The sequence below is a fragment of the Diadema antillarum genome, unplaced genomic scaffold (genome assembly GCF_040938485.1).
Source record: "Diadema antillarum isolate AM-2024a unplaced genomic scaffold, OU_Dant_1.0 seq00000980_RagTag, whole genome shotgun sequence".
Lineage (NCBI taxonomy): Eukaryota > Metazoa > Echinodermata > Echinoidea > Diadematoida > Diadematidae > Diadema > Diadema antillarum.
Window position 1 is genome coordinate 470960 of NW_027271820.1, and position 17382 is coordinate 488341.

The window sequence follows — 17382 nt, forward strand, 5'->3', positions numbered from 1 at the left end:
CTATGTAGGCCTAGACCTATTTCGGTGTTGTTGTATGTACTGCGTACTGAATGTCATAGTGACAAATGCAACAGAATGAGTATCAATTCCAATTCTATAAGTTTAGTCACTATTATTACAGTTTATCAGGCTGATACTATTTTATTTGATTACATGGAATACGTGTGTTTTTCACAAATAATTCGCTATCATTGCAACGGAAGTACAGGCCTATAATCGGCATCATATGCTGGGACATTCATGTAATTGTTAAGAGTTAAATATAATATGTTTTATTACAACCAGGCAATATAACATCGCTTTGAAATACGTAAAAAGGACAAATAGATTTAGATTGCTGTAGACTCTGTGCTACATATTCTTTTTTTTTTTTGCTTTTCATAATTATAGATTTCCGTGTTTTGAGTGTTTCTCTTTTTCTCTTTTTCCACAGCACACTCACACTGTTGTTAAATTCACTTCAGTTAAGCTCCAAATGAAGGTCTTTGATTGATTATCATTTAAGTTGTTTACAAAAGTTACAATTTTCCGGAGTACGCTTCTGATATCTTTGCACCCCCGCCTTCCCTCCGTGTAGGCTGAACAATAGTGGCCTAGGCCTTTGTGCAGCTGAGAGAAGCCTGCTAAACGTACTAGCTGGGTTTGCAAGATTTTAGACAGCGGTTGGCAGGTTGAGTGGACCTATGTGCAAAGGACGTTTTTCTATTTTTATTTCACATATGATATTTTGTAAAATATTTTGTTTGTGATAAGTGCAAAGAAAAAATATCGTGATGCATTAATTTTTTTGTGTGTGTGAAATATTCAAATTTGAATGCAACGCCAAAAATTATAACGACAACAACTGTAAAAGTGTAGGACCTACTGTAATTACAAATGTATTTCTTATACAGTCAAATTCTTACATTTAAGCAGAGGCTTTCATAATTACGACTAGGGATTTTTATTCAAAGAAATTGTTACCATGGGAACAGGAGAAGACGACATAGTTCTCAAGGCCTCGATAAAATCTGCGTAGAATAATTACGTCAGTCTGCGTGTGTGCCGAATTTTGTGCTTTCAGACAGTTGGGTTTTGAAGAAACAGGTGCAATATTTTGGGGGAATTCTGGGGTGTTAAGGTTATTGTATTAAAATGAATTAAAGGGATCGTATATTTTTGATTGAGAGCTAACTTCTCTTTTCTAACACTTTTTGGTGAGATGAATCAGATGAAAACTTCCTATGAAATATTTTGAAAGGGCATCTTCGTGTGGGCCTCACGATTCCAAGATGAAAATCGGTTTTGAAATCGGGCTGAGATAATGGATAATCAAAAACAGAGCGATCGTAATAAAAGGACAAGGGACCAACCTTTCTATTACGATCATTTTGTTTTACTTTGTTTTTGGATGGCTCAGCCATTCCAAAACCGATTTTCATTAAAATAAACTTTGAATTCTCCTAGAATCATAATGCTCTGTACTGGGACTATTAACAAACTGGTATATTACTCGCAAAAACCCAATCCTCATCTCCACCAATACTATATCTGTTCTTTTATTATTTTTTGTGTTTCATCGTTGGAATGTATGCTCTATGTATGTGCGGTTATGTATGCCACTTGATTCATGAAGAATTTCTAGTTTATGGCCGATAGGCATAATGAATAAATGAAATAAAAGGATTAAATTTGAACAAGACAAATTACTGCCGAATTGGACTGAATTACGGCAGAGTCACAGTGCGATCAAAATGCGCACAGCGCCAGCTCACGCCCACTTACTGAAACGAGACATCACTCAAAATGGCGACTCACAGTACTCTCGAGACTCCTGTGTGTAAAGTGCAAATCGATGGATTGGTAAGTGTTTTGTTTTAGTGATTTGTAATTTGTAACAACATGAAACCAGTGATATTTTGTAGTTGTATTCCATTGCAGTATTATATGACAGCACTTAGCGACAAACCTTTCTTTTTCTCTCCGTATGTTCACCTTTTGCTGGCCACCCACATGGTCGCACGGCGTGCTGCAGCCGTGCGTAGAGTAGGGTTGACCGTAACTATTCACAGCCCAGTCGCTGGCGAGCTGTACGTAGGTACGTCGCGTCGCGACAGGTTTAGCTGTATTCGCACAGCGTACATACAGCGTCTGGTCGGGCTAGGTTGACCGTAGCGCCCCGGAGACCGCGCCTTGGTCCTGCAACTGGCGGCTACGCTACCCCGCATCTGAGCTGAAGCAAAAATCACGAATAAATCCCTATTTGCCACATGCGGCGACTTCACAAATAAAGCATGGCTAAATTTCTATCATAAACCCAGTGACAATAAAAAATGAAATATATATTGCCCAATCGACTTAGTTCTTCTCACCAATTTATCTGAAAACTGCAAAATTTTCCACATTTTTTTGAAGTATTAAGCGTCCTGCCCTACCTAGTAAAGAGTCTTGCTGCCATTTTGAATGTGTATATCCATTAGTACGCATCTATGCATGCATGAACAATGACGTCAACGTTACGGATGCTCAAGCAATGCATCATCGCACGGTGCATATACAATGTAAGGTGAAAAATGAAATGAATATATGCATCATGTAGCGAGCAATACAGCTGTCGATGCGCTGCACTGAATGCATGCTGTGAGCATGTGCAAGTGATTGTGAGTTTTAGTGAGCATCGCGCAACATCGATGAGCTGAAGATATTTGCCTTTTAAGACAACATTTTCTGCATCATAAGCAATGAAATGCATCAAACAGTCAGCGATTGGAATCATTTAGGTTTAATCGACCCATTAAGTATTCTGCGAAGTTTTTGTTGAAAAATTAAGGAAATATAGCGCCGCAACGGCACCTGTTTTGTACAACTTCAAGATTTTAATGCGAAAACGGCGCAGCCGCCACACTTCATGTGGCAGCTGTCGCAGTTAGGTTGACCATAACTACGACCAGCAGCCCCAATACGCATAGCGTAATGGGGCTGCGCACTGTAGCATTTATGATCATGACAGATTAGTATAGGTAAAACTTTTCCGCCTTTCTCTCGGCTTGTACTGAGGCGCAGTAGCAATTGATTGAGGATTGGGGTTGTTCGTGTTGTGTGTGAGCATGAAAGAAGATTGTGAAAAATGTAATTGTAAGACAATGGGGAAAGAATACAAAGCCTATTAAAAATGCTAGGAAAAAAAAAGTTAAAAAGATACTGGAGAGGACGGAAAGGAAAGACCCTTGTACAGATGGAGGGAAAGTCAACCCGTTAAGGAAACAAAGAACGATAATGCAAAAAGTACAGTTAAATAGGAATTTTAGAAAGTTAGACAAGAGGAAAACCACAAAGAAATGAGTGATAGGAAGGAAAGGGAAATTTAGGTATAGATTCCATCTGAAAATAAAGGCAGGAAAAAAAAATAGAAAAGAAAGAGAAAGATATAAGTGGTATAAGCACACACTCACGCATGCTGTCGACCGTTTTGAAGCTACAACCGCTAACGCAAGACTTGGCCGAGGAAAAGAAAAAATGGAGAAATAAGAAAATTTCTCAGAAATATAATGTAGGAAGTAAGGAAGTTTTAATCAGAACAAACCCTTTTGATGTTTTTTTTTCCTATTTGTCATCATCAAAGTGGGAATGCTGCTTATCCGGCGCTGCAACCTTATCACCAGCGAATACAGTAAACTGGCCCAGCATATAATGTACTACAATATGTAGCTCTTAGTTAACCAAAAGATCAATCTGTATTTTGTCAGGGACATGTTCCACAGAGACTACAAGCACACAATGTAGCTACATCTGGTTTCATGGAAAGCACCATCTTTGGAGGAGAGCCGTAAAAGTTTAAAAAAAAAAAAAAACATGAAATGCTCCTCGGAACAGACAGATTTTCTTGTCGTTGTAGAGCAAGTTGCAACATGCATGTGGGGCAAGTAGACAGAAAATCTGTCTGTCTGGAGGAGTTTTAGATCTTTGGGCGCTAGTGTACTTTGGCACCTCCTCGTCAAATGATCTCCAAACAAGCATGCCCAAACTCACCCTAATTATTCAGTAACCTAAAATACTTGCCTCTGAGTCTCCAAAGTCGAATAGAATCAATATCAATCATATCTTTATGTGTTTCCTGTTGTCTAACTTTCTGTATTTCCTATTTAATCTTACTTCCTAATTGTTCTTTGCTTCCTTCATGAGTTGTCTTTCCCTCCAGCTACCTTTCCTTTCTATCCTCTTTCGTTCTGATGTATCATTTCTTTTATTTCCATGTCAACCTGTATTATAGTTCTTTCTTTCCTTCCTAGTCATCTTTGCTTTCATCCAGTTTTTGAGTCATCTCTTATTTTATTATTCTACCAAGTACTTTTTGTTTTCAATCTTTATTTTTCTTTGCTTTCTTCCCTTCTTTTCAAACATATTCATATCTCCCTTGCTTTTATTCATAATGCAAGTTTCTCTTCTTTCTTTCCTTCCATTATCCTTCCAGTTTTTATGCCTCCGCCACAAAGTGTCGCCGGAGGCATGTTTTTGGATTGTCCGTCCGTCCGTCCTTCTGTCCGTAATCAATTTTGTGGACAGCATATCTAAAAAACTGTGAGAGGTATCCTAATGAAACTTGGCATGTATATGTATGAGTGGGCGAAGTTGTGCCTATCAACTTTTTGGTGCACATGCTCAAGGTCAAAGGTCAAAAGGTCAAGGTCAAATGCTCAAAATTTTACTATTTACCATATATCTATGCAATGCCCAGAGGTATTTTCTTGAAACTTGGTGTATACATGAACTACCAAATAACAATTCCCCAGAGAGAGCGTTAGGTCATGAGGTCAACGGTCAAGGGTCAAAGATCATGTGAAAATGTTAAAATTTTACTTTCTCCATATCTCACAGATATTTCAAGGTATCTTCATGGAACTTGGTATATATGCATACTGACTGGCAGTGATCATGTAGGGAATTTAGGGGTCATGGGTCAAAGGTCAGGGGTGGAAGGTCAAGGTCAACTCATCAAAATGTCATTATTTCTTTCTTATCTATGCAATGCCTGCAGGATTTTATCTTGAAACTTACCAAGTAGTGTATGCATATCCCTATACAGATTCTCTTAGAGGTTTCTTGCCTAAAGGTCAAAGGTCAAGTGAAAGTTCTAAATTTATAAAAGGGTCAAAAGTTGGGTACAATTCCTCAAATCCCCAAATACCTGCAGTCTTAGACAGTACAGCCATTCATCCAAATAAACCTAGTTCAAGGATAGTGAACACTCAATGCATTTGTGACAAACCTGTCATTTTAATATTTTGCCAGTTATGTGACACTGTCATCACACATTGTCAAGACATTGTGCTATCCGTAAACCTATTCAGAGAACCATGCATTATGGCGGAGGCATACCAGTCGCCATATATGGCAACATTTCTAATTATTTTAAGTTTTTTTTCTTTATTTTGTAAACCTTTTGTTTTATTTTCTCTAGGTTTAACTGTTTAATATATCTTTCATTTCCTTTTCCCCCTTTTCCTAGCCTTTCCCTTTGTATTCTGTCATCCTTGTCTTACTACCACATTTTTCACTTGAAATCCTCTTTCATGCACACACACACACACACACACACACACACACACACACAACACAAACAGCCACAACCTCAATCAATCAGTACTGCAACTTTGTACAAACTGAGAGAAATGCGGAAAAGAGTATCTCTTTAAAGATACCATAGAAGAACTTGCTGGGTCATTTTGAGGTCACCACATTCAAATCAATTGCAGTGCTTGCTGCAATGCTGCTCTGAACGAGTTTTGTATACCTTGCTACCCGTGTTCCTAATCATCAATTTCCTCCCAGACATCATTGAGCTTTCCAACCTTCAATGGACATGTTTTAGTTTGTTTGAGATAATTTTTATTTTATCTCTCTTGCTGCTCAATATCCAAGCAAGGGACTCATGTACACTTTCTGTGTGATATCCTCCATGAGGGCTTACAGTTTTAACAAGGGGAGACATTATATAGGTTGAGCAAGGGGGCATTGGGTATGCTGTTGAGAAAGGAAACATAGTCATTTTTACAAAATTCAATAGGTAGATTGTCTTTGTTGTAATTTTGTTGAGCAGCTGGAGTTACTTCTGGATTGGGGAAATTGGGATCTAGTGCCTGATTTAAACACTAGAATCTAGCCAAGTTGGGTAGCTCATTCTATACTTGTCTCTTTCTTTTCTTTCTTATGTGCTTTGATCTGTTGGTAGTTTTTTATATCACCTTATGAAGCAGGGGTTATTCACTTTCATACATTGTAGATATGCCTTAGATGGACCAAAAAAAAAGAAGTAATGATAGACAAATTATTATATAATCCATAATCAAACTTCAAAATGAAGATGTGTGGTTTGCCTGCCTGCAGCTTCATGAAAACACTTTCAAGAGGGTCATTGTTCCAGAATCTTTCTCTTACATACTTTCAGTCTGAAAACTACTTGTAAGTGTCTTCAGCGAAAATATCACAATGGTCCCAGAAGGCCTGATTTAATGTTGTTTTCTTTTCTCTGCATGTTTTTATTTCAGGTGGTTCTTAAGATTATCAAGCACTGCGAAGAGGAGGGTGGCAGTGAAGGGGAGATTGTGCAGGGAGTGCTGCTAGGCCTGGTCCAGGGGGACACACTAGAGATCACAAATTGTTTCCCCTTTCCCAAGCAGGCTGATGAAGAAGAATTTGATGATGGTCAGTATCAAGTCACTGAACAAATTTCATGGTACCAGGAAGCTGCAATCATAGTCATTCATGCTATCTTAAGACATTGATATTGATAGATGAATGACATTTGCAGTGAGTACTGTATAGTGCCTTATATATAATGTACCTAAATTTTCAGAATTGAAGCTCCCGGACAATTTCTTGAGTGGTTAAATTTGTGATCATGAAGTACAGCAATGGACAGAGAAATCAGGGAGTGCACTTGTCCATACACTCAGTAGGCATGCCAAGGCTTACTGGACTGTATCATCTCGCACTTTGTTTAGAATGGATTGTGTGTACTGCGTACCAGTTGCAGTACATGTAATGGTACACTTGCATGTCACATTCATGTCAGGATCAGAGATCATATTTTTGTGTATTAGATTCGCAAGTTGTAGCACCAAACTGGCACAAAAACCCTCTAAATTCTGTGGTACGCGTATTAAGGATTACAGTAACTTGAGGCATTGTAAAAGACACATACCAGTTACTCTCAGGCACTTATTCCTGCGTATTTGTCCATCACTCATTGTGAGAGAAACATTTTAGAATCAGACAACAAAAACCAAGATATAAATTTGCCTTGAATTTCGAAGATGGTGAACCAGATTTCGTCAGGTTTAGGACCTATGTGTGGTAACCAGCAGTAAACATCTCACTCTCATCTGCCTCCCACTAGCTTTGAGTAGACCATCTTCAAACCTACTGCACTCATACCTGTCAACTATTTCTATATAATAAGAATTTTTTATCTGGAAATAAGAAGCTTTATTCAACCTTGTACTGGTATCCTTATGGACACCAGCTGGTAGTGTGTTTGCTGTGTGTTTTCACATTCATTGTGATTTATTGAATTTCAGGTTTTGAAGGCATGCTTAATGTCTTTGGACATTTCTCACAATGACCTTGAATTGGAACATAGATGAACCATGTTTTTTGTCAAATGAAGTCACATCGAATTGTATTGTATTTGACCAGTTCAATACCAGATGGAGATGATGAGGAATTTACGGCATGTCAACATTGATCATCTTCACGTTGGATGGTATCAGTCTACAAAGTTTGGCACATTCCTCACAAAGGCACTTCTGGACTCACAGTATAACTACCAGCACTCAATTGAAGAGTCAGTTGTCCTTATATATGGTGAGTATGGCATTTACTAGTAAATGTGACCCTGCACCACAAAACCAACAAAAAGTTGCCAGACATGAATTTTTAGTTACGAACGTGTTTAGAGAAAAAAACAAGACTTTAAGCTTTAAATGGTGTATAATTCAGTTCATATGGTCTCTTCCAGCCCATCTAAATATCAGAAAACACACACACATACATATACTGTGGAAAAATGTTTACTGAGAAAAGAGACTCTACAGTATAGGGTCTATTCAAGTGCTTTATCTTGCCAAGCCGTACTAGCTACTGTATGCAATAATGGGACAGTAAATGGGATGTGAAACTCCACAACGTAAATAATGAAGGGATTACTATAGATAAAGCTGAAATTGATCATGCTCTAGTAACACATTCTAACCATGAATAATACCCACTTTCAAGGCTTTAGCATCACCCTTTCAAAGGGTATTAGAGTTGAAAGTGAAGAGTGTGTTTAGGGTTTTTAAGAAATGAAGAGGGGACACGCCTAAGACACACCTACACGTGTAAGCACACCATTCTTTGAAATAAAGGAAGATGCCCGGGACAAACTGCTAAAAATACAATTTTCTCTTTTTTTTTAATGATCCCAAACTGTACTGTGATGGAGATAAATTCTTTCTCTTTCATAAAATATGAAAAATTCAAGATTGACTAAGATGACCTATCTCATTTTATTTGAGTCCTTACACAAAATCAGTGAGTGCAACTTTTTGTTGGTTTTGTGGTGCACGGTCACAATGTACTATCAAAGTTGTGAACTTTTATTTTATGTTCAGTGGCTGCTTTCATTTGAATCTGTGAGAGATGTACTGATAGGACAGACATGTGTAGGTTTTTTAATTTAATTGACTTGAGGTAAACCACCATAATTGCAAGGTTTTGAGGTGTTATTCCAAGAGACCTGCCTTGTTATTGTGAGTTTGTATATTTTGCAAGGTACAAAACATTAGGGACTGTGATGCTTATACAGTGCACTCCCGTTATAACGAACACGGTTATAACGAAATTTCGTTATAACGAAGTAAATCTTCTGGTCCCAAAATTATCACCATTAAAGTCTATGGTAGAAAAATTCGCTTATAACGAACACGGTTATGGCGAAATTTCCGTTATAACGAAGTCTTTTCCGAGCGCCACAGACAAAGAAAAACAAAAGAAATGTGCTCCGTTATAACGAAATGCGAATTGCTTTCGAAAATTCGTAGCGGAACAAGCATTTATAGCTTTTCTGCATGGATGAACGCTTCACACCACTGTGTATTCGCTCTTTGTGTCACGCACAGTTTCTGAGGGGAACTTGCGTTTATTATTGTGATACAGTTATCCCATCACATTTCACATAGCTTTCCAGTGTATGATGAGTATTCAGCAAACAGAATATGATATACATACATGGTTTTCTTGTTTTCGTTACATATTGTATTTGTTCTGTTATAACGAAATTTCGTTATAACGAAAGAAAACTGCCGGTCCCGAGCATTTCGTTATAACGGGAGTGCACTGTATTGCCTGATGTTACTGTTGGTGACATTTAAAAGGGGATGGCTAGTTCTGATCAGTGGAAATTAGTGGGAATGCTTGGGGATGATTGTTCCAATGCTTGTGGGATTCATTTGAGAGTATATTATATATCTATTGTTGTGTGAAAATTATTTGCTTCAGAATGGTCTCATATTCAAGTAATGTGCAGTTTAATGCCCCGTCACTGTACAGGCATGCTAACCTGGAAACATTAAACTGCACATTACTTAGATATGAGACCATTCTGAAGCAAATGATTTTCACACAACAATAGATAAATAATGTACACAACTCTTAATTGAATCCCACAAGGATTGGAACAATAACCCCCAGCATTCCTGCTGATTCCCACTGATCATTTACTAGCCATCTCCTTTAAGGGACAAAAAAAAAAAATGATCATTATTCGTTTGTTTGTTTTAGGGGTGGAGTTTTGAATAGAGGATGCAGGGGAAAAAAAGAAAAACAAATACTATGATTTGAAGCCTGTGATACATATTTTGTTTTACAAAATATACATGTATATATTTTTAATTGTTGATTTGAAGACTTATTCATATCAGTAGAAGTCAACATGTAATGGATGAGAGAGGACATTCAATCTGCAATCACAAGTTTGAACCATGCATGGAGCAGTTTTTCAAGGCTGTACAGTGTATGCTGATCAGCTGTACAAACCAACACTTACTTTGCATTTGATGGGAAATAAATTTCTACCAGTTCAGGTAATTATATTACTTCATGTCAAAGAGAATATGGCTGATTGTGGAACAGGAATTGAAGATCTGGCATTGTCATAGCATTTGTGTTTTGTACTGTGTGCTCTAAATGCATAGATCCTGTCAAAACTTCCAAGGCTAGTTTGAGTCTAAAAGCGTACAGACTGACCGAGCAGACTATGGCAGTGTACCAGGACATGGAGTTCTCATTAGAGAGGTAAGTCAACCAATATTCAGCTAGGTTAGGATGATGGTGGTGTTGTGGGTGGGAATGCTTCATACACTAGCATACAACAATTCAAACTTACTGTAAAGTGATTTCCATACCAACAATGAGAAGAGCTCAGAGCACTTTGATGATAGATCAGTTGTTGCCAATCAGAGCTAACAGTTAGCTCAACTTTCATGTCATTGACTTGATTAATAACATGATAACAAGTCACTTGATTAATAACATGGTAACAAGTCACTCTATGTGTTCAATTCAATTCAATTCAATTCAATTTGCGTTTATTTCATTCAAACAGATAAAAACCATTCAGACAAGGTATATAAATAAATTCAAATTGACAATAAAAATTTAACAGAATGTGGAGACAGCAAGAAAAACAAAGTTTTATAAGCAGCTGCCACCATAACAAAAGCATTTACAATAAAAGTCATATTAAGTCGTACAAATAAATGTGCATAGATATTAAAACCAAAGAGATTGAAAATACATATTCTACAATAGACACATAGAGACAAAAACAAACAAACACAGAGTAATACCCGAATGTGTAGATTACTTTTCTTTTTCCAATAAGAATAATTTAAATCTTTGTTTAAAAACATTTAAAGATGGACTCATTTTAATTGGCTGTGGCAAGTTATTCCAAATTAAAGGTCCTCTATAGAAAAAAAGAATATAAACCAATATTTGTTTTATTAAGAGGTAAATGATAATTCAGAGGATTTCTCAAACAATACGAATGAATAGCACTATTTAACTGAAACAAGGAAGAAAGACTTGGGGGAATACAATTTTTAAAACAGAAATACATGAATACACCAATAATATATTTGTTCAATTCAAAAATATCTAAAACATTACATTTCATAAAAAGAGGTTTAGTGGAGGCAAGATAATTGGCGTGACATATAATTCTCACTGCTTTCTTCTGCAGACGGAAAAGTCTGACCATAGAATAATTTGATGTATTTGCCCAAGCAATGTTTCCATATTGAAGTTGACTTAATATAATAGCGTTATAAATCATACATGAAATATTGTGAGGAAAATATCGTAATTTTTATAAAATACCGTGTTCACACTTTGTATAAAATACCGTGTTCACACTATTGAAACAAACATATGTTTTATGTTAGACTGACTAGAGTTTAGATTGATACACCAATCCATAGTAAAATGACAGCTGCCACACATCAAACTTGCTTGGGCACCATTTTCCTTTTATATGTTCCTCAGCATTGACTCATTTGTGTGCATGTATGTATGTATACTATGTACTTGTGTGTGTGTGTGTGTGTGCGTGTGTGTGTGTGTGTGTGTGTGTGTGTGTCATATGTACTGTGTAGCATGTACTTTTACCCCATGTTTTTATTCATATTAATATTTCAAACAGTATAAGGAAATCTGGACTGAGCTTTGACAAGCTGTTTGAGGAGATTCCCATTGTGATCAAGAATTCCTATCTGGTGAATGCTCTCCTCTGTGAACTGGATGGACTATCCAGTCCCGGGGATGAACATTTCCTCAGTTTGTCCACAGGGTAAGACATCATCTACCATTGCAGACTGGATGTTGAGGATTGTGGACTGTAAAGTGGTGTTAGAGTACTTATACCATGTAAAATCCCACCTTCCTAAATAAATGTTATTCTCAATGAAGTTTGTCAAAGAAATACTACAGACAGGATGTGTAGATACAAAGAGATTTAACCCAGAATCCCCTTGTTAACCCGTTGAGGACGGACTGATTTTGCTACAACATGCATTTCCCATAGACCCCTGCCCGAGTATACTCGGGACTCGTCCTCAACGGGTTAAGTTACTACAAGTTCCATACTGACTGATGTAAGATTTAAATCAAGTCCTCACCAACTGAATGCAGGGTTTAAGAGATCATGCCTTGAGCATCTATTTACATGAATACTCACATCAAACATTTAGTGTTTGAGATGCTTCTTTTCATTTTTAATCAATATTTAGATTTAGATTTTTTTTTTTAATCAGAAAGGCAGTTTGCTCCACAAATGAATAACCCTCTTCTACTTACACACAAATTGTAAGAATCACCCTGATTTGTTTCAGGAGTGTAACATACTGACATTCATGATGCTACTTGTTCTCTTCCAAGTAGGAATAGTCTTTCATGACAAAATACATTATCCAGTAGTTGAATTGCTGAATTAACCAAACATAGTATCATTCATTTTTATGTAGTGATCTTGTGATTCCTCACCCTCGACCAGCCAGTTTGTCAACATATTGCTTTGGAGAGTGAAATTTCAGTGTATTATTTTGGAGATATTGCTCCTTGATTTGTGAGTAGAACTATAAGTATAAGCTGAGTTATTGTTGCATCATGACATTTATTTTTATATCAGCAATCATTCTTCAGAGGAGAGAAGAAAACCATTTGATAAACACTATGTTACTCATTTCATGTCAAAGCTAAGCATTTGTTAAGATTGAAAGATTCTATTGTTTCAAATCTGATGGGATTATATTCACACAAAACTCATGTTTTTTACTTATTGAATATCAGAACCCTTCTTGAAAAGAATGTTGAGCTGCTGATGGACCAGGTTGATGAACTGTGGCAAGACACCAACAAGTTTGTAAACTACCAGCGGGCCCTGGGCAAAACACAGCAGAATAAGCAGGCACACATTCACAAAAGGGTGAGCTGGTGTTCCTCTACTTTCAATATTCCTTTGTGTTTGTGAAGCCAGTAGGCTTGTGTAGCCAGTAGGCTTGTGTATCTTTGATCATTCAAATATTATTGAACCATATTTTTTGTAGTAATGAGCAAAGTAACAGGTTCATTCATATTAATTGTTCAAGAGTTGGTGGATGTAACTATCTGTGTGCTTAAAACCTGATGGACCAAAATGTGTTTATACATTTCTTCCCTTGAAGGTGAGAGGAGAGATGGATTACATGAGAGCCATTTCAGGATTGTGTGGCATCTGGTTTAAAATCTTACTTACAATGAAGTGTTGCATTTGATAGAGGATGTGATCTTGTTGATGTAAAAGTTCGAAATTTTCATCAGTGTGAAGCAGAATTGGCAGCCACCCGTCACCAGAGTAACATTGTGACTTCAATTCCTTTCACTCTGTCACAAACACAGCAACAAGAGAATGCAGCCCGTGAGGCTAGAGGAGAGGCACCTCTTCCAGATGAAGACCTCAATAAACTCTTCAAGCCTCCTACCATGCCTTCACGTCTAGACACCATGCTCTTGGCTGGCCAGATGAAAAATTACTGCACTGAGGTCAAGCACCTCGCCTCCCAGAGCTTTGGCAAGCTCTTCATGGCTGATGGTCTCCAGCCCAGCCCATCCTCATGAGTGGTTTATAGGAATGAGAAAACTCCAGCAATGAACTTTGACCCCTTTGTGTGAGTGGTTCATAAGAATGAAAAGATTTCAGCAATGAACTTTGACCCCAGTGTGTCATTTATGCCATGTCTTCATGGTCTACGACCAAACAAAGCCCTTCATTGTAATAGTCCATTTCATCATGCATGAAAGTTGTTGGCTATTGATGACATTCTACTGTACAGATATCTTGCAATAGCTGTACACTACTGTTGTATGACAGTGTTCAGTTGCTCACGTATGGTCTTAGGATGGTCCATTTTGTCCCAAGACTATTCATTGATTGCATCACCAGGTGAGGGAGGGGTAAACCTATGGTAAATGTATTGTATGTGTGGTATACTTGTGATGTTTCATTTTCACAGATTTCACAAGTAAAATATAGTGAAAGTAAACTATTGCCTGCAGTAACAGAAATGTGCTTTATAATGTCAGTAACTTTTCTCATGAAAAGGGATACAGTGGACTCCTGTTATAACAAAGTCCTCGGGACTGCCAATTTTCTTTCGTTATAACGAAATTTTGTTATAAACGAACAAATAAACAATAAAAATTTATAGAGCCAATAATGTTGCGGCCTTAATGTTTATTTCATTGTAACCAGAATTTCGTTTTAACCTTGTTCGTTAAAAGGTCACATACGCCGTAGCCAGATATAGGGTTAAAACGGGAGTGCACTGCAGTACATACTGTACCTCATTTTCTCATTGTGGTTCTTAATTTACCCTCCGAAGAAACTATAAAGAGTCCCAATTCGTGAAGTATTAGTAAGCATAACAGTTTCATTTCAAACTGTAAATTTGTTGTTGTATGGAGAGCTCCCAGAATCTGGGTCAAGTTTGTTGGTGCTGTTTTGAGGAGGAAGTAAGAAACTTAGGGGAGGGGATTGTGAAAATATGTTCGTTTCTTCTGAAACTGTATACTGTATCTGCATCTTAATCCCAGTGTAATTCATACTTTTCTGTCATTAATGTGAGGTTTGATGCAAGACTCAGATGGAATCTCATTCATCAGATGATCCTTGGCTGTATGTCAAGGAGAAGAAAAATATTTATTTGTTTTGTCTAATTACAGCCCTTTGATTTTTGGGAGGAAAGTTTATGTGTAGAAAGATGTCTCAGTCAGCATTAACCTGAGAAACAACAGCCTCAAGCCACTGGTCACTGGCAATGCTTGTGGAGTTCACAGAAAACAATTTCCTTTTTATTTGCACAGTTGCTTGATATTCACAATTACATTTATGATGTATGCTCCCAAGCAATATGTGAAAAATAGAAATTTGTCCTGGGTGGAAATACTTTGTAATATATCTGTAAAATCTATTTTTGCTGGTAGCAAATATTCTCATTTTCAACATAACTTCAAAGGCAGCATAACATTCAGTACGAATACTTGTACCAATACTTGTTCAGTTGAAAGCAGCTACAGTGCTGTACAAGATAACTCCTTATAAAGAGGTTAGTGGTAGTGCGGTACTACCTGTTAGAGGATACAGACATGGTTACATAATATTCCTCCATAGACTCATGTGCATTGTGCCACTTACAAGTGAGAACAGCTGAAGTGAATATTGGTGACAAGGAATTAGATCTTGCTCAAAAAAAGAAACACATGAAATTCTTGTAAAAGTAATATGGCAAGTAGCATTTTTCCTGTTTATGTTTTGCTCTTTTTTTTTTCTTTTTTGCATTCTCTCCATATGCAGTCCTTGATGATCCCACACCATTGAAGTGCATGTACTCTGCACTATAGTTTGTCAAAATAGTGGTATGTGTGAATCCATGAATCCATATGACCCATGTACATTTGTGAATTGCTACAGCATTCTCAGTGTGCACCATAACTGGAGGCGGGGGGATAATGCGGAAGTCATTCATTGGCCAATAAATGGTATTTTCCTCATAGTCTTAGCACAGTAAAACTGTCTGGTCTTTTCTCATTGTGTGAGTTTGTTGCCAGATGCACTGACAAATGTAGGTGTGCAGTTGATATAAGTTGTGCTTGTGATAGACATGAACTGGGCTTGCTCCATACAGGGAGGTGGTAAAGACTCAACTTCTGTGATCAGTGTACTGGAATGTTTGTGTTGTAATGAATTTAAGTGTTCAAAAATTTGAGGTTGGGAGGGTAGACATGATAGCAAAGAGCAATACATAGAGACAAATCACAACATGCAGTCCGACACATACACGTATATATTTATGTAGAATCAGTTTACCAGGACTGGTGCAGTTTGAGAAGAATGCTAAGTCCTGAGTTTCCCCTAGACATACATCATGCTCTCTTTGGACACAACTTTTATTGGGTGATGTTAGAAAGACAGGAGCAGTGGTCAGTACTCTCCTGTTAGGAGATACATGAGTACACACTAACTTGTGAGATATGGTTTGATGGGTGTGACGTTCATTCACTACAGCAGTGAATGCTGAACTTTTCCTAGGAATGAAGTATGTGTAGTGTGCTTAGCCAGCATTACCTATTCTTATGAACTGTGGAAGTGCAGGGGTGGATCTAGGAATTCCATGAAGAGGGGATCTACAATAATCAATCATACCGCAATATCTTTAAAATTTACAACAATCATCCACTCCGAAAATCAAGTCCCAGTCCCAACAACCTGCCCCTTACTCAACCTGCCCCTTACTCAACCTGCCCCTTACTCAACCCGAAACCCAAACACACACATGCACACCCTCACACACACACACACACACACACACACACACACACACACACACACACACACACATACACATAGGTTGAAGCAGGTTTGTGTATACATAGAATATTGTGTGGGACCTATGTAAAGCACAGCTTGTTGAACAAGGTCCGAAAATGCAACAGAATATCATATGCAAATAAGTAAAAATGATACACTGAATATTGCTTAAACTAGTCCTTTATGGCTGTTGCAATGATCCAAAGAAAAAATTGAGTCTCCTTATGAATTTTTATTTCCCACAACACCACCATCAAGCACTCAAACATACACATGCAAGCCAAAACTGGCGTTCATAATGCCCTATGTTGGTTATAGCCGTTTGCATCTTCTGTATGCATATATGTATGCATGCATATTCATTGATATGTGGTTTGTGTGTAGGTTTTGGTGGTTTGTTGTTTTTTTTTTATGTGTGTGTGCAAGTACGAGAGACTGTGTTATATCTTTTGCATACGTATGTCTCTACTTATAGATATTAATAAAATCCTTACAATGTTTAACATACTCACACAAAAACACCAAATATCCAGACAACTGCAGTGCATTTTCTTTGCTGTGATTTTAATGCATTCTGACTGAACTGATGAAAGTAGACAGTGTAGACAAGTGAAGTGATTCCCACATGATTAATGCCAAAATACAATGTGCCAGAACTAGTAGAAGGACCTTTGAACCAAAGCATAAATTAAAACCAGAATGCACTACACTCAGATTGGGTTGAGTGCTATACTGTAAACACCCCTAGATTGGCAGAGCATAAGTGAACATTGTCAGGACTAATATACTGGTTGTATTCTGTCTGAAAAAGTCCATCTATTATTTTTATGACATGGAGATGTAATAACATAAATTATAACTCACATTATATTACTTTTGAGATAATAACATTAATTGTAGTAAATCAATAACTAAGCTGACAAACAAAATATATTACTTTTGATTCACAGATTTGGTAAAAC

The 17382-nt window shown here is 37.3% G+C and overlaps 1 protein-coding gene across 1 annotated transcript; it reads left to right on the plus strand.

Annotated features, from left to right (window-relative positions):
• The first annotated feature begins 1779 nt into the window (after positions 1 to 1779).
• LOC139742114 (eukaryotic translation initiation factor 3 subunit H-B-like) lies at positions 1780 to 15138 on the plus strand. The gene is made up of 7 exons (XM_071652685.1): positions 1780 to 1842; positions 6525 to 6681; positions 7675 to 7842; positions 10212 to 10311; positions 11720 to 11866; positions 12865 to 13000; positions 13453 to 15138. Exons 1-7 carry the CDS (start codon positions 1786 to 1788, stop codon positions 13669 to 13671), a joined length of 984 nt encoding a protein of 327 aa, XP_071508786.1. The 5' UTR covers positions 1780 to 1785; the 3' UTR covers positions 13672 to 15138.
• The last annotated feature ends 2244 nt before the right edge of the window (positions 15139 to 17382 follow it).